Consider the following 21,427-nt stretch of genomic DNA (forward strand, 5'->3'; position numbering starts at 1 on the left):
AGGGGAAAGAGGAAAAACGCGACCCAGGCGGCGACAGGCTATGGCGCATATTGATCTCAGAATCCGCATATTTAATATGGAAACTACGATGCGAGAGGGTAATACAAAACGAGAACACCCCCTTCACAATCCAAGAAGTAAGCAACAAATGGATTGCCACAATGAACGCCCGGCTAGACCTAGACAGGGAAATGACCGACGAGCGCCTAGGGAAACACAAGATCCGAACCAAAGTCGTCCTCCAAATGTGGAAAGGCGCCCTTGACGGGGAAAAAAACCTCCCAAGGAACTGAACGAAAATAAACGGGGTTTTAGTGGGTATTAAGCCGGGGCGGAGTCAGGGGGGGGAGTAGGCAAAGCGTCAAGAACCGGCATGAGTCCCACACACAGTGCGTAAAAGCATTTCCTCGTGGTTACCTTGACTAGCTCAATCACTCTGGGGAAACTTTCCCGGGGGCAACAGCGGGCAGAAGAACTCTGGCATTGACGGAGGAGGACTGCTATCTAAACACTCAACAAAAAAAAAAAAAAAAAAAAAAGTAACAACTCGTATCTTGAATCTTCACTTGGGTCAAAGACGGTACCGGGCATCTTCCATCTCACAGACTCATTCAAGAGCTCACAATCGACATCACGAACGGTCATATGGACAACCATTCCGAAAACATAGGATCTTCTTCCTAAGCTATCGGACTATGCCATGCTATTTCAATTCCTCCAACAACTATGTGGGAATGGATACTTGGGGAGTATCGTCCTGTGGATTGCAGTGGGTGTTGGCCTCGTTGAGGGTACATTAGATGCAGACGAGGAGTTGCATTGGGTGAAATTGGTGACTGGATTTACGGAGTTGCTGAAAAAAGATGTACTCGAGGTGGATTTCAGCTTGGAGCGTTATAGTCCCTTTGCAGGAATGACGCCAGAAGTAGAACTGTCCTTAATCCTACCGAGAGTTGAATAGAGTAGATGTAGGTTAAACAGAGACCAAAAAAAGAGTAGATGTATCAAGGTTGCTTGTTTGAGGCTAGTGCGATGGCATCAGTCAGAGTATCAGAAATGAAACAACGAAATACGAGGTGTTACTGTTGATAATATTGCCTAGGGAGCCTGACATAGCTGATAGCTACATCCCTTCGACAAAATTTTCCCTTAACGCGCAGAATTCTGATGAAATAGGAGTTAGGAGATCTTCACGCGGCAAGTGTAGTCGTATTTCGATTTGCCTTGAGCTTGCTCAGCCGAACCCTAGTTTACCCCAAGTCTCTTTGTGAACTTGGTATCCAGACTTTGTATACATATATTGGAAACTGCTTGCGACGCCCTCTGGCCGACCCGAGACTTCTTAAGTATTCTGCAGTCGTTTTCGCCACGTAGCGGCGTCGGCACAGCCGGAATGTTTTGACTGGCAAAGGCGAAGAGAGCAATCGGTTACCCATGGCTATCGTTCAGGTGTATCATACTCTGAATCTACGACGAGCGTATACGGAGTATCTTGGAACAATAGCAGTCTCTAATATTAAGCGAACCCATCAGGACAGCGCTCTTGCTGGATAACCGCTCGTAGCCAATCCCGGCATGGTTCGTGGCTAGCTCGCTCTCCAAGACACTACTAATCGTCCAGCCAACAGCCACAGCATCTTCGATTTTATGCCTTACAAAAGCCGTTGGAACGCGACCTCGAAGTCTCCCCCATCCCCCTCGTTTTCCCAGAGGTGATATACCCGAAGAGATCACTTCGGGAAGGTTAGCGATAGGCCATGTTCTTGTTCAAATCTACCGTTTCGCTTGGCTTCATCTACGCCGTGTCGTGTGCGTTGGCATTGATTCCAAGGGGAAGTTATGACTACATTGAGGTAATGCTGCCTTCGCTTTGTATAACAAATATGGTCCTGATACATTTTGACAACGTAGCGTCGTTCCCCTCCGGCTGACGATTCAAAAATATGGGCGGCCTTTTACTGCGAAGGGCCGAACTACAGAGGTGACTGCGTCACTCAACAGTACTCTGGTGGAGAGTGCACGCAGGTTCTGCCGGCCTACAGTAACAAGATCCTGAGTTTCCTCACGAGCTCAAGCAACTGCATCCTATATCAGTGCGTTGATCGTCCGCTTTCTGTCTTATATTCCGGTTTCTCATCTTATCATGAACAGGGGAAGCGATTGCACGGGGTCTGCGGTTCCCATATATTCGTCCGTACAAGACCTGAGGGCGTTCACGAAGACGAATAGTTACAGGTGTGGCTTGACAAGTGGCTTGGTTGCTACCCGTCTAGCGTCCGTTCCGTCTGTACCTGCCCCTCTACCCGCGTCTCCCCCTGTGGCGAGATAATAATACATCGTGGAGTCTCACAATCAACCTTCCAAGTGAGGTGCTCATCCGAAGTACGCTCTGAGCATAGCCCCTGAGAACATTTGCGGTTCTCGTCATATGGCAAAGTCTCCGTGGCATATAGCGCGAATGTCGCCCTAGCCGAAGCAGACCATTTCAGAGGCAGAATTTGAGGAGAAAAGAAAAGGAAATGATTGATGATGCTATTACATGACATGCGCGAATATTCAACTCAACTCCCGCCTCCGTGCTACCCACTCGCCCAGCAGTCAGCTGCGGGTTGCCCCGATAACCGCACAATACTTATCGCTCATCTCCGGGCAAGTTCAAGTTCGACCAATGCGCCTGAGCGTCCTCGAATTCATTCCTGATGATTTGTGCGTGCTTCTCACTTCTTGGGCGCCACTCCACACCAAAGATCCTGGGGATACTAATGAAACCTTCACTGAAGGTCTCTTCGTCCGCCAAATCTGGGAGGATATCACGGCCGGTTTTGGGGTCTTTGGGGGCGGAGAAGTCGAGGCCCCAGATGATGCGGGAGAGCAGAATGAGGAAGGATGCTTCGGCGATATAGGAACCTGGGCAGAGGCGGCGGCCCCAACCGAAAACCCATCTACATAGGCGTGTTAGTGGGGAAAGAGGTAATTGAGAGGATATGGATGCTCACTGGTCACGTTCACCGTCAAACCCATCACCCCACGACGTCGACTTGCCATCGGGGCTTAACCAGCGCTCAGGAATGAACGCGGTGGGGTTGGGGAAGAGCTTCGGGTCCATATGGATTGCCCAGATGTTTCCGAAGACATTGGATCCCTTGGGAATGAGGTAACCGTTGTACCATACGTCTTCGTCGTTGGCGTGGGGAACGCCTGGGATACAGGTACATTTGGGTTAGGAGATCTTCTAGGAGCAGAAGGAATGACATACCGAGAATAGCGGCAGGTCGGCGACGGAGTGTTTCCTTGATACACGCAACCAAGTATGGGAGGTTTGGCTCGTCGTCGAACGTAGGCAAGCGATCAGGTCCAACAACCCTGTCGATTTCGGCGCGAAGTTTCTCTAGCACGTGCGGGTAGCTCAACATCATCAAGATGAACTAAGGTGAAACACTCGTCAGCACCGATTCGTCTCCACATCATGGAGGCGGGAGGAGTGCGACGTACAGTATGAGCAGTGCTAGCGGTGGTATCTGACCCAGCTTCGACGATGGTACCTGCCGTATATGCCACGAACTTATCTTTCATCCACTGGCCATCAGGAGTGAGCCCACTTCCTGGCGCGTCTTCGTACCCAGCTTCAGCTCGGGCTTTGAGGTACTTGCTAGCATAACATTCGACGCGCTGCCTGCCTGCCTTCATCTCAGCCTTCAGATCCTCTAGGAACCCGCCAAGGAGTTCGATCTCCCTGGAGTGCGACTGTAAGTGAGGTTATTTGACAGGTCGTAAGGAACGGGCGTACCATTCGTGCATAGCACGAGCTTGAACTCGCCATGGAGCTAGGAAGTCGGGCAGCTTACGCAGGATCGGGAACCCATCCGCACTAACAATGTCCCAGCGTCGTCATTATTGTCAGCCATTCACTCGGAATTAGAGGTGGGACATCAATGTATCACGTACAGGTAGTTCCCAGGCTGAGCCACGGATGTCATGTTCGCTAGTACGCGGTATAGTTTGTGTCTAAAGCGCGTGGTGAGTGCAAGCGAGCGGCAGGATATCGGGCCTTAAGCTCACAGTCGTGGGGTGTTCTCAATCTTGTGCACTCGCGTACCGTACATCAGGGTCAACACCAAACTTGTCGTCTAAAAATAGCATACGGTGAGTCCGGTGAAGCTAAAAATGATCGCCGGGAACGGAATAAGAAGTGGAGGGGAAGGATAGGGGAGCGTCATGGGGGAGAGAGCGGCGAGAAGAGGAGAGAAGAGAAGGACAGAAAGGAAAAGGACGTACGAAACGGCGAATGAGCGAGAACCAGTGGTGTTCTGGGACTTCTCCGTTGGGGCCAGCTGTGTGGTACAGCGTAATGCTCTTGTCACCGTGGTTCATCAAGTCATAGAGGGCCACACGAGACTCTAGTTCTTGCATTGGGCGGAGCTGCCTAGAGGGCAGGGGACCGATTGATGGTTGGAGTGACTTTCGGACCATCTGTGGGTTATGATGAGAAACCGCAGGAAACTGTGAGGGGATCCGCAAGACGTAAACTACGTGCCTTGAATTCATCGTTGTACGGCAGGAACGCCATGCGTTGGCCCTCACTCATGATATCATGGGCGACGTGGGGTGCGATACGGCTAGAGAAAATCTTGCTGCGGTTCACGAAGAGCTCGTCTGCTGCTTCTGGGGTGTTCAAAACCACGATATCTTGCGAGCCAAATTTCAGGTGGTACACTGGCCCGTACTCTTGCGCCCATTTCCTGAACTGTCAACGCGATCATATGAGCAATAGGTTTCAGATCTGAAGTTGGATTGAGAGAGAATGGGAGGTGAAGGTAAGCGTGAAGGCATGGGGGGAGGCGAGGCCTTGGGAAGGAGGGAAAGGGTTGTCAGACAACATGATGGACACTTACTTGAGGGTAGGGCCTAAGAGCTGAGACTTGGAACAAGTTGCCGAAGATGGGAATCTTCTTGGGGCCAGGAGGGAGCAGCTTCTCGTAACTGCGCTGTTGCCATAACTTGATTCCCAGAAGTGACAATGCAGCGAGAGTTGTCACTGCAATGACCTCGCTCGATGGTAGCGATAACACCAAACCCATAGTGAATAACGCGTAAAGTAAGAGGTCGTATGGAGGTGAAGGTGGCGATGAATACAGTATGACGGAGACGAAAAGGTGAGGCTACTTATAATTTTTACGTTTGGGAATGCTTAAGCTTGTGCATTACAGCTTCTTGATACCTCGGTCCTGCAGCCCCCAGCTCGAAGGGCGGTTGATCTCCAATTCCATGATCTGCTTATTCGATGCAGCCACGCTATGTCAGAATCAGAATTGGCTCCAAATGGTAGCGGAATGGGGAACCCACTCGTGAACCCATATGGCGAAACCCGTTTCTTTTGGTGGGGTGTAACTGCGGTAATGCCCGAGGGGGGATGAGGAGTGGAGGTGTGGGGAGAGCGAGATATCGTTATTGTCGGTAATAGCTTGTGTACCGAGGTTCCATTCTGGACGCATCGACGGGATCCCGGATAAAGACATGCATACCTGGGTCAAGGAGGTACCCAGATCGTCAAAACATCGCTGCGAAGGACCACGCGTGAACAGTCACGGCATGTCCTATCTTTACCGCAAGGAGGAAGACCAGCCAGGCCGGCGTCTACGTCCCCGCGTCCCACGGTTTGGGACGAGTAATCCATGATTAAAGCAAGTGTGCCGTGAGGATGTAGAGGTCGCTTTCTAGAGAGTAAATGTCGCGCCAGTACCAGGCTCCAGCGCGGCGCGTGTGTATTCTCCGAGATACGCAAACTCAAGCTACGACGATCGCACCGCGGGGTATACGTTGAATCGCACGCTGGGAACTTCTGCTTCTGCGCATCAAGTAAGCATCCAATATCCAGCACTCATCAATTGTTACATACCTAGTTGCGGCTCGGCTGTATTTATAGTAACTAACCCACTTGCGTCAGCGAAGTGGTTTTATGAGATAGCAGGACTGCTGTGGTCAGTATACTAATCGATATATCACCGCAGAATTCTTGACTCGAGGTGTGAACTTCATACTGAGTTTTTTACTATCCGACATGCAGGCCAAGCCCTACTAATCACTTTGAGCACGCGTACGCGTCGTCCGCTACAGTTAGCCGAACTTGAAACTTCTCAATCTGGAATTCTGGAGATCTGGATCTTGTCAAGGAAGGAGTCCAACCCGGCCAGACTCTACGACGAGTGAGCTCGATAGAACCCGACCATAATGTCGCGCAATGCAACAAGCAGGCGTCTACGGCTGATGCTCTTTGAGAATAGTTGTCTATTCGCCCGCGCCGTAGTTTCACCGATATGTAGTTGTGCTCCGCCAGTCGTAACTGTTGCGGTTCGGCACTCGACGTGCAGACCGAGCCCTGAGGTTTCTCCTGTTTGTAGCAGTCTGACCAACGATCGCAATGTAATCTCAATGGAAGCGTGAGAGAGGTTTTCTTTGTTTGCATCAGGGGCTGCAGCAACACTCAAGCCCAAACTCCCAGACGTGTAGCCTTGTGGCCACCATGATTACTATCTCTCTCCCGAGTCTCTCAAACCCACCTTCAGAGCGTTTACTGTTGGTAATTCCCTTGCATTGACCCGAGCGAAGCGTGAGGGAACATCGCCTTACCCCTCAGAGTCCAAATTGGCAGGGGGTCGTCGAACTTGGGGCTGTAGCCACTGCAATGCATGGCCTGTACGGGTCCTATTGATCTATAATAGTACTTGGTAAAATAGATAGTCATTGAATCATTGAAGTTAGGATAGGAGATGGAGATGAGATCCACATTGTAAAAGAAGATAACAGATGGAAACTGTGGAGTAGACAGTAGCAGAATGAATAGTGGTGAGCATCAACAAATAACAAACTTCCGACCTGTGACTTTGTCTTACATGGACTCATTCAATGATAGATATAGTACAGAAAAACCAGATTGTGAGAGGCCTATTTTGAGTATTATTGCTGTTTACAAAACAGTTGGCACTGGCACCCTTTTGTAGAAAAATGCACACTTGGGTGTGCACATCTTCGGTGAATGATAACTTTGGAACACGGGCTTAGCAGCCTTACATCTACATATATTGCTTGTATATACCATTGCTGGAGTCCCCCAACAGTTTCCAGGCAGACTTTTATGATCTGATTTTTGGATGATTTTTTCTATATTCTTACTACCACTGAACTACAATAGTGACACATACTCTGAATGGGTTTGAACAAAACTGCAGCAAAGCATCAACCCAGCAGCACGAGAAACTCTGGAGTACACATTGAACAATCTGTAGCTTGCAACCAGTGTAGTGGACAATTGAGTTGATGTCTAGAGGCATTCCCATGCTGAGAATGGCCCAACATAGGTCAGTTGACATGAAGGAACTGCAGGCCATGGAGTACATAGGTATAGAGAGAGAAAGAGCCTTAGCTCAAGGCTTGCACATTACTTGATTCCCACATGTTCTCTGATATTCATAAAAACTCTGGGGGGCTCTAGTGACTGTTATGGGCACAATCAGGAAGCTCCTTAGGGGCTACTAGGGGCATGATCACATGATACAAGATTGGGACATTTGGTCTGCATGTATGCGCGGATACTCAGACTTTTGTACTAGTTACATACTGATACATATGATTATACTGTTACCAGACTCATGTAGGTTTCATGGGCACACAGATACCATGTGCCCTTCAGTATTTAGTTTGTATGAGTAGCTAGTTTCTACTTATAGCTACTTGTACCTCAGTCTGAATATTAGTTTGTTCTTACCCCCTTTGCATCCCTCAACTACTTTGTTGTAGTCTCTCTCTCTTCTATCCTCACCTATTGAAATACAGGGCATGCAAGAGTGTGGGAGGCACAGTAGTAGCTGGAGCCAAGCCTGTACATACTTGGTCCTTATTTCCTCTTCCTTGCAGGCCGCATACCTGCGGCAAACATGAGGCCCTTGTACTCGCAAGGACAGTCCTTAACAGTGACAAGATATACAAGCAATATATATAAGTTCATGTGGTTGATGTTTACCCATTCTGTTTGCTCAGTAACACTTTCCCCTATTCCCTTGTTTTCTGACTATCTTAAAGATGTTCTGCTATGTATACAGCTTATTTATCATGAGTCGTGACACTGAAGGAAGTGAGTTAATCTGTAAATGTCTATGCCATACTCCCTTGTGTATCACTACAATGATTTAATAGATGTCACATCTGGACTTGGCTATCTGAAGTCTGCTACTTGAGTGTTCTAATGAAGCAATAGTGTCTTTATTGCACCCTAATCATGACTTGTGTGTTAGGGCAACACTAATTCAAAGGACTAACATGACTCCTACAAGAATAATAAAGAAAAAAGATATAGAAGATAGCTTAGTTGACTTTAGATATCACACTAGAATTAGCAGAATCCCAAAAGAATGAGCTGGCATTCCCTGGAATTTTACTAGTCTTTAAATACTGTAATACATGTGGTACCCTATGTACTGCAGACATGTGTTACTGGTGAGGTTATTACTAAGGATATCAGAATAATGATTAGTAAGAGGACATGACATCCACATTTAGATATGATAGTGAGAAGAGATGATCTTTGGAATAAACTGGACCATAACATTGAGGGCATTTAGAGTCTGATGGCCCCTTTGTTCCCTATTCCATAATTATCCCTTTGACCCCCTACTAATTCCAATTAAGTCACTGTCCTGATCTCCATGACATCCATCTATCTGAAAGATCCATACTTAATTAATTAGCAGACATGTAAAAGTGTACCACACCCTTTTACTTATAGCCCTGTAGCTCACTTTGCTACTGTGATATCTTTTCTTGTCCTTCCAGACATGAGATCATTCTGTTACTCTTATAATAGTAGCAGCTAAGATGTGTCAACTCAATACTAAATGTATAATCTTACAGTTTACATGCTACATTTGTTGATATTTTACTTCAGTGTTTTGATGATTTGCTTGATTTGAGTACTTGAAGCCTATTTGTTGAAGTATATTATGCAGAATGAGGAAAGACATGATACCTTTATGGCCACCCTTGACATAATCTGGCAGCATTGATAGTCCAGAGTTCAGTCTGGTAGTCCCTATTCCCTATTACCTATCCATCCCCTGTTCCCCTGGGTGACCCTGAAGTGAGTGCTCATTTCTGATTATGTAACATTAATCTTGATACCATAACAATTTGGGCCATTCTATTCTAATAATATAGATTTAATAGATTTAAAGATATAGACAAATAAAATGACAAGATGAAGTAAAAAGGGAGAAGAGAAGTGCAATAAACATGGAAGACAATGAATTGGTGCCAATGTCAATTCAATCCCCCAGCGCTAATTTAATTCCAACTTAAAGTTTGATGAGATCCAAATTTCCCGATCACCGGCATCCGGCTATCACAATAGCCACCCTCTTTCCGTAGCGCCCAAGCGTCCCAACTAAAGGTAAGAACGGATCCTTTCATTTCATTCCAGGACCCGTAATAACACCTGATGAGGCCCTGGACTACATGTCCAACATCACGTCAAGGCAGCTGGCTTACCGGCAGCAAGCCGAGTGGGCTCAACGCAAGCTTGAGATTGATGTATGGGTCAGTGGATGTACAAAAGGAGAAGGGTAAACGGATGGGGCGTTTCGGGCATTCCACTTCTTGAGATGGCAAGGGTTTGGGTGTGCGGCGCTGCTAATAATTATTATGATCCTAGCACTTGTATGTTCAGTTATGTAATGGGCTCATCTTACTGGGTTACATCTTCGATATTGGCGGCCTAATGTTTGAGAGCTTGCTCTCAATCAATTCTTCCTGCCAAAATACTGGGCAATGGCGCCTATTAGGGCGGACGTGACATGACTCAGTCAGTGGGTCTCCGAACCAGAAAGCCACCTAACATGACATATCGACAAAGGACCACTATATGAGTTTCCGTTCCGCCGGACGGATGCTGGTTTTGAACTTAGGTGAACTTTTCACCCACGCCTATCTCCTCATGCTACTTTTAACCGCTTGTTTAAACGGAGTAGCTTAACACTACAAAGTAATAGTACAGTACGAAGTAATGGCCGGGTATGGCCTGTGTATGGTTTGAAAGTTGGATGAAGTAACCTGTACGAATGGCGGAGACAACAAAAGGCGCGAATAAAAAACCCTTAGGTGTCAAGCGTCACATTTGTTCTGGATGGGAAGGGGTGCGCGGAGGCGCAGTAAAACTAGACGGCGAGCGATGTGCGGGGTATGGTAAGGCGTTTGGATACAATTAGGACCGTCCGAAAGAAGGGATATATCAAGGGAGAGCAATGAAACGCTACAAGGGCAACCGTGATATGGCAAAGACGGCGGGGGCGGAATATCAAGCAGCCGACGATTGCTTACTTTGGATCCCCAGCCTGTGAATCCCCCTCGCCCTGCCTTTGGCTTCCCTTTGCATGGCCCAAGGGGTGAGCCTTGGGTGCCGAAGGCTTCAGCTTGAGCGCCTACTTTTTCTCCAGTACAAGCGATCCACTCGCTGCCAGTCGACGCCTGCCGTCGAAGGATTCAGTTAGCATGCTTCCAGGCTCGACGTGGGCGACGCGGGCAAGCCAAGCGCAAGCGCACTTTGCCCCTACGCGCGTAGACATCCACCAGCCCCAAGGGTGAGGCAAAATGGGCGGCATGGGCGAGGGGCAAGGACTGCGCTCTGTGCTCGCTCCCTGGGTTGAATGGGATTTGCTCACCGAATATGGCACGCCCTGGATCGTGGTTCTCAGCAAGGTGAGAACTTCTACTACCCGTAGAGTGGTTCCCGACGACGGCACAGGGGGGGCATCGTTGACGAGGGTGACACGTTGATACGAGTCCGAGGATGTTCAAAATCCATAACCACAGCCAACAGGACCCCAGCTTTCCCTGGGGACTAGACAGGAAGTTTATAGGTCGCCCCCACTTCGTGGGGGCCGTATAGTCAACGCACGCACGTGGCTCACCGTTTCACTTGTAGCGCAGTCCGTCGCGCCTAGCGCGTGCTTCCGCTGGCCCCGCTCACATCTATGCCCCTCGATGGGGATGGGCTCGGCGTTGCTTTGAAGCGGAAAATACGCGATCGAGGGGCGCGAATAACTTGGGTACGTGAACGAGTATATTGATTCAGACTACTCGCCTAATTCGACGCATGAAGGGTGCTCAGGGTATTTACCGATGACCTCGATGAAAAGAAGGTGCTGCCGATCTGACCGGCGTTAGGAAAAGTTTACGGAAATCATTAGAGACAGCTCACCCAGGAGATCGAGCCCCTCATCATCAGCAGGTAAGTAACATCCTAGGCGCCGTTTATCCCGCAAACCTACTCAAGTACTCAATCTTGAATGCCGCTGCTTTCATTGAAGGAGTCAAGGATGGAGAGTCTGATGGGTTCGATGTGCCGTACGAGGTTGCGGAACTCATATCGGCATCGCCTAGAGGGGCGCTGAGGGGCGAAGACACGGCGGACCGCATGCTATCGTCGGAGTCCTCGTTGAGCACCGATGACTGCTACAGAGGGTAATTATTGTGGGCGGCCGACATGGTGGACGCGGGAGTAAGTGCCGCCAGAAAAAGGATAGCTCGAGAACGGAGAGTTGTTAACCGCAGTTTGAACCGGCGGAGAAGCTGCCTCCACCAACTCCCAACAGGCACTCTAAGGGGCGCAGCTGCAGAGCATGCATTCCCCAACGACGCCCAAATCAGGCAGAGGCGGTGAGCAGTCCAACTTACGCGTCGCGCACTCGCCCCGCGCTTCGAACTTGCCCCAGCGCATCACTCCATCCATTTGGCCTCACAACAAACGCCCGGGCAGCGGTAAACTGGAAATCGTGGTTCGAGTACGCCCTTGATTTCGCCGAGTAGGTCTCAGCCAAATCCTTGCTCCTTGCCACGCTGCGTATCTTCTCGCCAAGGTCAATCTACCGATGGTCACTGGCACTAGTCATGGTGGAGGAAAAGAGAGAGAAAGTGACACGTGTTGGGGTGTGACAAACTGTGATCGGGCGCTTAGTGTTTCCTATCGTCCGACTTCCATCATCCATCATCCAGGATTACCAAAAGCGACACAAGTTCCTTTCATGAATGTGCAGAACACGGTCCCTTTCTTTCTTTCTCCATCAAAGTTTTGAACGTCAGATATACCCAAGTTTTGACAGTACAGTGGTCACTACACCCGATGTCAGTTGGCGGCGGATAGGGCGGACAAGTTCACAACATTCAAGATGCTAGAGAGCAAGTCACCAGACTAAGCACAGCACTGAGCCCACTGGCATTCGACAACTTTGGCATCAACTTGATGACAGCTACCTCGCAAGCACGCCCGGGGTTACTCTGACTGGACGCTAGCCCGCCAACAAAGCAACGGGATGAAAGCATGTATGTGGCTGATAGCTGGGCGGATAATTCTGTTCTTCTTCCACTCCATCACTCCATAACGCGTAGAAGCTGATGAGGGCATTGGGCTTGGGCTTGTTATCTTGTTCTCGGATGCGGTGGATGTGTATGGGGTTGCTGGTGTGTGCTTGGGTGGTGACGGTCGCGGGGTTCGAGCTGGATGAGGGGGATGACTCGAAGTACGTTCCCAACGCGTATGTGGTGGAGATGGACAGTTTGTCAGCGCTGGGACGGAGATCAGACGAGGTACGTTGCTTACTATTCGTGTTCTTCACGAGGGAGCTGAATCGGCATGCATAAGTCGGTTCATGACTCAATATATAGACATATGAAAAGACGAGGCATCCTTTTCGATGTGAAGAACGAATATGACACGCCAGATATCATGATTGGAGCTTCTATGAACCTCAAAGTACGTTCATCTCCCTCATTTCCATTTGCACGGGTGTGATAACCATGCTGGACACGTATCTTTCCTTCCTAGTCAGCTGCGGTACGTTTATTTCTGTCTGAATATTCAATCATCTGTACTCACGGCTTTGGCCACGAATATTAGGATCTGGAGAAAGTGAGAACTGTTCCTGGGGTGCGGCACATACAGCCAGTCCTGCGAATTCGCCGGCCCTTGTGAGTATATGTTTCGCCAAATCTGGTCAATACTTGAACAGAAACACGACAACTAACTTATATCATGCTCTAGGCCTGTTCATCATACAACCATAGAAAGCCCAAACGACCCGAACGTCCCAAAGAACGCTTTGAGCACTCATCTAATGACGGTACGTCTTCGTCAATCTCCGAAATCTAGGGGGAGCGTTAAATGGTCTCTCATTTAGGGTGTAGACAAGGCTCATGCGAAGGGCCTATTTGGAGAGGGTATACGTATCGGAATGTGAGCCCTAAATTGGGATGCGTGTCAATATAACTGCGTGGACTGAGGCTGATTGGTCCGTCTTACAGCGTCGACACTGGGGTTGACTACACCCACCCGTCTTTGGGCGGAAAATTAGGGAAAGGGCATAAAGTCATCGGGGGACACGATTTCGTTGGGGATCATTATAATGGAACAAACGACCCCACGCCCGACGAGGATCCGTTGGACCAGTGAGCACTCTTCCCCACTTCCCCTCCCCTCCTCATTCCTCCCTTCCGCCTTGCAGCTGAATGTTGAATGATATTTGTCTGACGTGTGTTGGGATGGATAGGTGTTCAGGCCACGGCACCCATTCTGCCGGCATCATAGGTGCAGATCCCGGTAACATATTCGGGATCAGCGGTGTTGCGTACAAAGCCTCGCTCGGTGCTTATCGTGTGTTTGGATGTAATGGATCCACCAGTGATGCGCGTACGTCCTCCTAACTACCGAATCATGATAGTAGATATCTCAACATCTGTCCCCTTGTTACTAGTCATCGTCGGCGCGTTGATAAGAGCTTACAACGACGGCATGGACGTGATTACCTTATCCTTGGGTGGCGTTGACGGATGGACCGAAGGCATGGGCTCAGTCGTCGCTAGCCGGATCGCATCACATGGCCGCGTCGTCATTGTTGCCGCTGGAAATGGTTCGCTCATCCTCCTTCGCTCTAACGCACACGACATACGAACAACTGACTATGCATCTTCCGTTGACGATGAAACGATTCGGATTTTACAGAGGGTTCGGTCGGTTCGTGGTACACGTCGAGTCCATCGAATGGTGTCAATACGGTATCTGTGGGAAGTGTAGACAAGTGCGTCATGCCTCTTTTGCCGCGTTTCCGTTTAACTTCGTCCAGGGAAGAGTTTGCTTACTTTGGTTTCTGATCTATAGTGTGGTCATCCCGACGCAGAACATCACTGTCAAAGGCGTGGAACATAATCCTATCGTATGTCATCCTTAGCGATTTATATCCACAATCCATTTCGCCTTACTTCCTTTGGATTTGCCTTCCTCTATAGTCGTACTTGCAAGCTCTACCTTTGAACGTCACCGATGATCTCCCGATTTACGCTACATCTAACGACACGACCAGCAAGAACGATGCTTGCGAGCCGTTGCCACCGAGTACACCTGATCTGTCTTCCCACATCGTCGTCATTCGTAGAGGAGGATGCTTCTTCGTGAGTTCGAACGCGGTGTCGATTCTAGGTGCATTCCTCTGACCTAGGCATTCTCGACTACCTGCCTGTCTGCCCATCCCTCTGTTCTAGACGCAAAAACTGGATAACGCCGCAAAATTCGGGGCTAAAACCTTCTTGATATACAAGTGCGTATTCACCTTCGCGCTTTGTTATTTTTAGACTCGAGGCATAGTATAATCCACACTTATCTCCGAGTTGTGGTTCAATGTTTAAGCGCTTGGAGTCTGGCATCTTGTACATGACTGACATGGTTGTGTGCATGTAGTACCGACGACGGAGAATTCTCTGGAATTGCTGTAGGCAACTATACCGCGGTTTTAATTACGGCGGATGACGGCAAATGGGTGAGTCGATGATGGATAGTGTCAATCCGCCTCGCGTAAATAGCCATATCTTCTAGCTCGTCAATCAATACGCCGCAGGGGCTCCCCTTCGCCTGCACTTCCCTGCAGAAGGCGCACCCTTCAACATCCCCGATCCCAAAGGAGGCCTCGTCTCATCTTTTTCATCATATGGCCCAACCTACGACATGTATTTCAAACCCGCTTTAGTCGCACCCGGGGGAAACATCCTGTCTACGTATAACACGAAGAACGGGAGTTGGGCAGTCCGGTCCGGGACATCGATGGCTGCTCCGTTCGTTGCGGGCGCCTCGGCGTTGTTCTTGGAGGCGAAAGGGAAGAGTAGGGAGAGCGTAGAGAGGATGAGAGATTTGATGCAGACAACAGCTGTGGGAGTGAAGTCTAATGTTACGGAGGATAGTGTGTACCAGACGGCATCTCAGCAAGGGGCTGGGCTCTTACAGGTGGATCGGGCAATTTGGACGAAGACCATTGTGAGACCCGGGCAACTGATGCTCAACGATACCGTCAACTTTGTTTCAACGTGAGTCCATGTTGTAGGGGAATTGAGTACTCGGAGCGGAGGCTAACATGCTCTCCAGGCATACTATATCCATCTCGAACTCATACGATCATCCGGTCACGTATAAACTATCCCACGTACCGGCGGGCACGGCGTTGACGATACAAGCAGTGAATTGTCTCACACTACTTGTGCCAGAGAAATTGATACTGATCATTGGTTTCATTGATAGAATTCATCAGAACCCTCGAAAGGACCGGTGCCTTTGGTTCCGGCATTTGCGACCGCTGAAATTCAACCTTCTGAGGTTACCATTCGCCCGGGGCATTCCAAGGACGTCACCATCAAGTTCGCGCCGCCCAGCAATGTCAACCCCAAACAGCTCCCAGTCTACTCTGGGTTTATCCGCATCGCCTCACCCGACGAGGCGTTGAAAGTTACGTATTTGGGCGCGGTGGGTTCATTGAGGGCAGAACCTATCATCGATCAGACCGAGCAATACTTTGGACCTGGGATTCAGCTACCAATTGTATTGGACGCCGATGCATTGCCTCAATTTGGTGAATTAAACTACACAATGGACAAACATGACTACCCCTCAGTTGCCTACAGGTTAGTAGACTCATTTAGCTCTTGTCGTACGGCGAAAAATCGAAATGCTCACTTCAACCGTTCAGGCTGACTTTTGGGTCTCCTTTGGTTCGCCTGGATCTCGTTGACAAGGACTTCGCTTTGCAGAAGCATGCCAAGACTAAACGTTCCGCTATGTGGTTTGAGGATGCTGGAGACAAAGATACGGTTCCAACACTCGGGCCCTTGGACATATTGAGATACACGCCTCGGAATGGATATGATGCAGTGGGTTCCCTTCTTTCTGATTAGTTATGCTCACCTCGGATTCACGATGAAATCTAGGAACCCAAACTCAATGGATATAATCATTACACCTTTAGAGGTTTCTTTGCCAACAGGACACGCGTGGACAATGGACAATACCGCATATTGTTGAGGTCGCTGCGTGTGACGGGAGATCGTAATTCGGAGGCAGACACGGAGAGCTGGTTGAGCCCAGTCATTGGAGTGAACCATCAGCCGATCCCGCTTTGACGATCGATATTCCTATATATTTCAGCCTTTGAATGTATCATTAGAACAATAGCAAATCCCGAAAGTTGTGTATTGATACAACGGGTAACACTTCGCAATATATGAAGGAAGATACCCACTCATGCTCGCAGATCTTTCCAGTTCGGCGCTTTAACCAGGCTGACAGTAGCTGTCTTGCTAGAAGAGAAAGTTCCTCGTTTGTTCAATTCCAACTTCTTCAACCTAGCGCCGCCAGAATCTACACCGAAGTTTAGAGGGTAAAAGGCAGAAAACGCTATATTATACTTACTCAGCGCCCACAACGATACCAAGACCTCGTTGTTCCCGCGGTGGTTCAAGATACCTTCAGGCACTGGGAAGCTAGTTTGGGGGCCCAACGAAGATATGAATCTGCGGTATCATTGTCAAGGTAATGTCTGCTCGCACTCGCGTGATACATACCTTCCAAATTGCCACCCATTGACGTAGATCAAAACGCGGTGGGGTTGAGCGTTGTCTAACTCAAGGTCGAACGCCAGGGGGATGTCGGCGTCATGAGGAATATTGAGAGAGAAAGACGTTCTATAAACTGTAACCCCAGGCGTCAAGCGTCCTTGATATGGAGTACACGATGTGTTCCACAGTGATGCGTCGAAGCCCGGTAGGTGCGCTCCTATCCAAAGTGTTATCATGGCAATCACAAAGGGTAGATCTAGTACACGAACCAGCGCGCTCGAACCACCATCCACCTTCGTTGTAGGGACCACGAACGGCGTCGGGTGCATTCTCTCCGCCAAAGTCTACGCAGATGCGCCCATAAGAAACTTATCTGACAGAGCGTCAGAAAACTCACTGCCCGCGACTTTCCACGTATCAAAATCGATTCCATTATCGCCTAATAGCCTATATCCACGAATTCCACGTGGAGTTTTGTGTTCATCATTGATATCATCTGTCGTAGCTGTCAGATCGTGTCCACGCATATGCTCGGACGCTACTGACAATCCTGATTCATGCCAGTGGAATCGTGAATGACGGTCAACACTGAGGAAGGTTGAGCCAACACACATATCAAACTACTAGTCAGTTTGCATACCGTTATCTCCGTCAAGCAATTGGTCCTGTGTGAAATTGAAGCTGGGGGAGAGGATATCCACACCGTCTTGGCTATGCGAGCTGCCTTGTCCAGACCCCAGGAAATGAGTGTTCAAGAAGACTGAGTACCCAAACGAGAAACCGCTAGAGAAACCTTGTCAGTGCGTAACTACGCGAATGTCCTCAGCGACGAACCCTTGAATAGAAAGTTGGACGCCTGTTGCGTTTCCAGAAAAATGGCCTCTCCACACCCATTGGCCGGCATGAAACCCGTATCTATGGCAAAGCGCTATGAGCGGAACAGCAGCGCATGTAGTAGATGAACTCACTCGCTGGAGTACAGGACGAACTATAAAAAGATATGTCAATCAATCGACGAATTACAGAATCGGATATATCACACCTACTTTGCCTGCAGTCGGTTGCTGTGGTCTCGTGGTGGAGGTCTTATTCGCAACAACCCAATCGGTATCATCAAAGTTCGGTTCAAGCTCTGGAAGAGAATCGGCACATCGCCACTGAATGTTCTGCAGATTTGGTATTTCGACGGTGCTGAGACTACGTGGGAACGAAAGGACGCCCTGTATACTCCCCAGTTCTGACCTTCGAACATTGACGGGGGCCCCATTCCATGACACAGAACGTACATCTGCTCCTGCGAATACTTGGATCGTAGTGGTTGCGTTCAGGTCACCGGTCAGCGCAAGAGTCCGCCCACGTATTGTAGCCGAACGGACAAGGTATGGACCGTGAACAAGGATTGAAGGGACGTCTGGCGTTGGGGCGTAGTGGCTAACTCCATCCGCACTGCTGGTCGATAGTCGAGGGGCCCAAAAGCCAGAGGCCGACTTCTTATCGGCTACGATGATTCGCTTATTGTTGAAAGTGGCGACGGAAATACCGGAGGCAGAACCACTCAACGTGACCAGACCGTTGGTAGTCGTAGCGGAGATGGACTTCGACCCCGCGATCGTAACCTTGGCTTTACCAGGAGCCACAACGGCAATCTCGACGTGTTGCCCCTCAAGGGCGTACAAAACGATGATATCGACCTATGCAATGGGTCTGTCAGTATTTCCGATGCTTCGTGAGATTGTGTGCGCACCCCGTCCAACGTAGCCCAGGTCATCACTTCCGCAGTGGAATAATGCAGAACGGAAGACCCAAATGGGTAATTTGTCACTAGGATTTTGGACTCTCTTCCTGCGAGGACAATCGACCCCGATTTGGGGATAGAAATAGTCCCTTCTAGCGTGGTATTGACCCGCAGCGTGAACGGCGTATCACTTGTTTTTGTATTTGTCTTTTGTCGCACGAAGTAGAAGTTGACGTCGTTTTGTGGTGCGTGCAGGTGAGTGGTATAGATATCGGGGGAGTCGCTGTAGGCGGTTCCTTGCCCGACGGTGCCATTTCCGATACGACCAACGAGAAGGTAGTCAGGTGAAGCACGGAGGAAGGAAGCCTGCAGCTTGAGCTCGTCCATTTTGGGGCTGAGTGTGCGATCTTCGCGCAATGCCTGGCGAGCCGGAGTCAGCGCGGTGAGATCCAATGCAATATTCAAAGAGGTAACATACGGCGCCATAGCTATGAGAAGTATTAGTCTCAGATCAAAAGGATAAATTTATCAGGCAGATACTCACTCGTAACTCGAATATATCGTGTGGGTATGTAAATTGCCCCAGTTTGTCCCACCTAACAAGGTTTAACCAAACGTATCAGAGAGTGGATGAAACACCCGTACCGTAGGTCATGTACAGATTTTGGATAGCCACTCCGGCAGCATAATTATTCTGACCAGGATGTCAGCTTTACCTTCGCCGTCGAGTGAAAGGACGAATATACCTTGTAGTACACCTACAACAACAAACAACATCAGCTTGCCCATGCCGGCTGGAGATCAACCTATACATACGTTGGCAAACTGCTCGTTGATCAGCTGATAGCACAAAGAATAGTCCGGGCCAGACCAGTACGAAAACGATCCTCCTTGCCACTCGTACAACGCCAATGGTTCCGCCGGATTCCACCTCTGGTGATTCGTGTCGTGAGCTTCGACGGTGTCAGAAGATGGGGTCTGACAACTGGAAGAAAGGCAAACCCGTTGATAACTCCGTCCATCTTGACGGATTGTCGCAATCAAAGCCTAGAGGATACCTAGACAACCCTTCAGATACGGCGAGAAAATCGACGTAGATGAGCATGTTTACCCGTCCCATCCATATCTACGAACAATGATATACATACATCAGTCCACCGTGTATGGAGTGATAATATCGAAAACTCACAAGTCGACTTTCCCTAGACCGGGTTGAGCGTATTGACCACTTGGATTCTTGTCGTTGTGGATGGTAGGAATGCGAGTCAGGCCACCCTCTCTCATCGTGTTAACGATATCTTGCATGTGTTCGTCCAGCCCAGGTATGTGCTGCTGTGCGGTTGTAGCGTACTCGTTTTCGCTCTGTATCGCTATATAAGGGTCGCATTTGAGAAATCAGTACTTCGACGGGAACAATAGTTTACCAATGACTGGACCATCCGGGTACTATAGTTGGTCAGACAGCGATAAAACAGTCCGGGGGTATGGAAACTTACCTGGAACGGTGCTGTCTGTTGAGCGAACGATAGTATACTATGTACATCTTCGTTGAGACTGTCTCACAACTGCGAAGGTATCGATGCCACATACTATGGGTGCCACGCAGAACGATATAGTGTTGCATTCGTACGAGCTAAACCTGGCACATTAGTCGTCCAACCGGGCAGACCGCCTTTCGACCATTACAATGAGACGTGACAGACAGTAAAGGGAAACCCAGTTAGCACCCACCGCCAGCCGTCTCCGCGTTGACATATGGTCCTGGGCGTACGATAACCAGTAACCCAACGTCCTTCGCGACTTGATAAAATTTCTGCGCATCGTTGTGTTCGGTGAATCGTATCTCGCCTTCTCGAGGGGAAGTCAAGCCCCAGTGCCCTGATCAATTCGAACATATGAACATCTCAGGGGGAGGTCTATACACGAAAAACACGCTTACAGTAAACCGAAACGGCATTAAATCCCGCTGCTTTGAATCTACTCATATTATCAACGTAGAAGTGAGTAAGACAGCTGTGAAACTCACTTTTCCAACACGTCCTTCCATAGCTCTGGAGCGGGGAGGCGGAATGGATGGAATTCCCCAGAAAATACCATGACGCGCTATATCCGTAATTACTAGTAGATCTTTTTTAGGTAATACCATCACTCACTTTACCGTCAAGAAGCACGGAGTGTTGGTCGAACGTGACGGAAGCATTAGAGTGCCCGTTGTAGAAGCCGGCTGGCGTTATGTTCAACAAGTCGAAAGATGAATACGTGAGGATTTCTGACTTACGTGATCCCACTGGCATCACATATTGTGCAGATTCATCCACAGTGGACTGTCCAACGACCTTATTTGCTGCAAGCAAGCCAACGAGAAGGGAAGACAGCCACATTGCGTAGAATGTGGTTCGCGCGAAAGAAAATGGGGTCGACTTTATACTCCCGCAATTACGGCAATCGTTCTTCGGTCATTGGTGCAGACTCTTCGCAGCCTTCTGGGCTGAAGCGAACACACGGCGCGTCAGGTCATGGGGGCCAGAGGTGACTTCCTTCGCGGCCCGTAATAAGAGTTGGCGGGTTCAGGACAATAATCACCTCATGCGGCTGCTTGTTTACGCGACATCATTGATCGCCATGCACGTACTGTGCTCTTTCGGTCCCCTGGTCACTATGAAAGGGACGTGATCGCCGAAGTTCTCCCGTTCAAGCTAGGTGATTCAAGATGATAGGTCCTCGACGCGCAGCGCTCTGAATATTCCCAAGGACTCGAGGCGAAAAATCGCGAATCAA

General features: G+C 49.2%; 5 protein-coding genes across 5 annotated transcripts; 2 read left to right on the forward strand and 3 right to left on the reverse strand.

Annotated features, from left to right (window-relative positions):
- Positions 1–2,632: 2,632 nt before the first annotated feature.
- On the reverse strand, positions 2,633–5,078 carry PC9H_011151 (uncharacterized protein; the record flags this gene model as incomplete). The annotated part of the gene is made up of 10 exons (XM_036780636.1): positions 2,633–2,942; positions 2,997–3,198; positions 3,257–3,425; positions 3,493–3,733; positions 3,788–3,868; positions 3,946–4,005; positions 4,060–4,127; positions 4,276–4,458; positions 4,502–4,744; positions 4,893–5,078. 10 exons carry the CDS (start codon positions 5,076–5,078, stop codon positions 2,633–2,635), a joined length of 1,743 nt encoding a protein of 580 aa, XP_036628019.1.
- Positions 5,079–5,201: 123 nt separating this feature from the next.
- On the reverse strand, positions 5,202–5,516 carry PC9H_011152 (uncharacterized protein; the record flags this gene model as incomplete). The annotated part of the gene is made up of 2 exons (XM_036780637.1): positions 5,202–5,292; positions 5,344–5,516. The coding sequence occupies 2 exons, from the start codon at positions 5,514–5,516 to the stop codon at positions 5,202–5,204; spliced, it is 264 nt and encodes an 87-aa protein (XP_036628020.1).
- Positions 5,517–11,018: 5,502 nt separating this feature from the next.
- PC9H_011153 (uncharacterized protein) lies at positions 11,019–11,512 on the forward strand (the record flags this gene model as incomplete). Its single annotated transcript, XM_036780638.1, has 3 exons — positions 11,019–11,093; positions 11,212–11,275; positions 11,355–11,512. 3 exons carry the CDS (start codon positions 11,019–11,021, stop codon positions 11,510–11,512), a joined length of 297 nt encoding a protein of 98 aa, XP_036628021.1.
- Positions 11,513–12,477: 965 nt separating this feature from the next.
- Positions 12,478–16,479, forward strand: PC9H_011154 (uncharacterized protein; the record flags this gene model as incomplete). Its single annotated transcript, XM_036780639.1, has 18 exons — positions 12,478–12,630; positions 12,686–12,796; positions 12,941–13,011; positions 13,085–13,163; positions 13,221–13,276; positions 13,345–13,488; positions 13,590–13,729; positions 13,794–13,949; positions 14,042–14,117; positions 14,198–14,252; positions 14,326–14,487; positions 14,578–14,633; positions 14,774–14,852; positions 14,909–15,393; positions 15,452–15,542; positions 15,605–15,984; positions 16,050–16,230; positions 16,288–16,479. 18 exons carry the CDS (start codon positions 12,478–12,480, stop codon positions 16,477–16,479), a joined length of 2,667 nt encoding a protein of 888 aa, XP_036628022.1.
- Positions 16,480–16,598: 119 nt separating this feature from the next.
- Positions 16,599–21,030, reverse strand: PC9H_011155 (uncharacterized protein; the record flags this gene model as incomplete). The annotated part of the gene is made up of 27 exons (XM_036780640.1): positions 16,599–16,717; positions 16,769–16,869; positions 16,921–17,131; positions 17,184–17,258; positions 17,312–17,410; positions 17,461–17,502; positions 17,555–17,697; positions 17,749–17,829; positions 17,883–17,902; positions 17,961–18,605; positions 18,659–19,069; positions 19,128–19,137; positions 19,194–19,245; positions 19,295–19,343; positions 19,396–19,407; positions 19,466–19,602; positions 19,652–19,707; positions 19,761–19,775; positions 19,839–20,019; positions 20,074–20,095; positions 20,146–20,182; positions 20,240–20,321; positions 20,381–20,527; positions 20,589–20,626; positions 20,676–20,752; positions 20,803–20,873; positions 20,928–21,030. The coding sequence occupies 27 exons, from the start codon at positions 21,028–21,030 to the stop codon at positions 16,599–16,601; spliced, it is 3,036 nt and encodes a 1,011-aa protein (XP_036628023.1).
- Positions 21,031–21,427: the final 397 nt, after the last annotated feature.

Source organism: Pleurotus ostreatus (genome assembly GCF_014466165.1).
Source record: "Pleurotus ostreatus strain PC9 chromosome Unknown scaffold_8, whole genome shotgun sequence".
NCBI classification, from domain to species: domain Eukaryota; kingdom Fungi; phylum Basidiomycota; class Agaricomycetes; order Agaricales; family Pleurotaceae; genus Pleurotus; species Pleurotus ostreatus.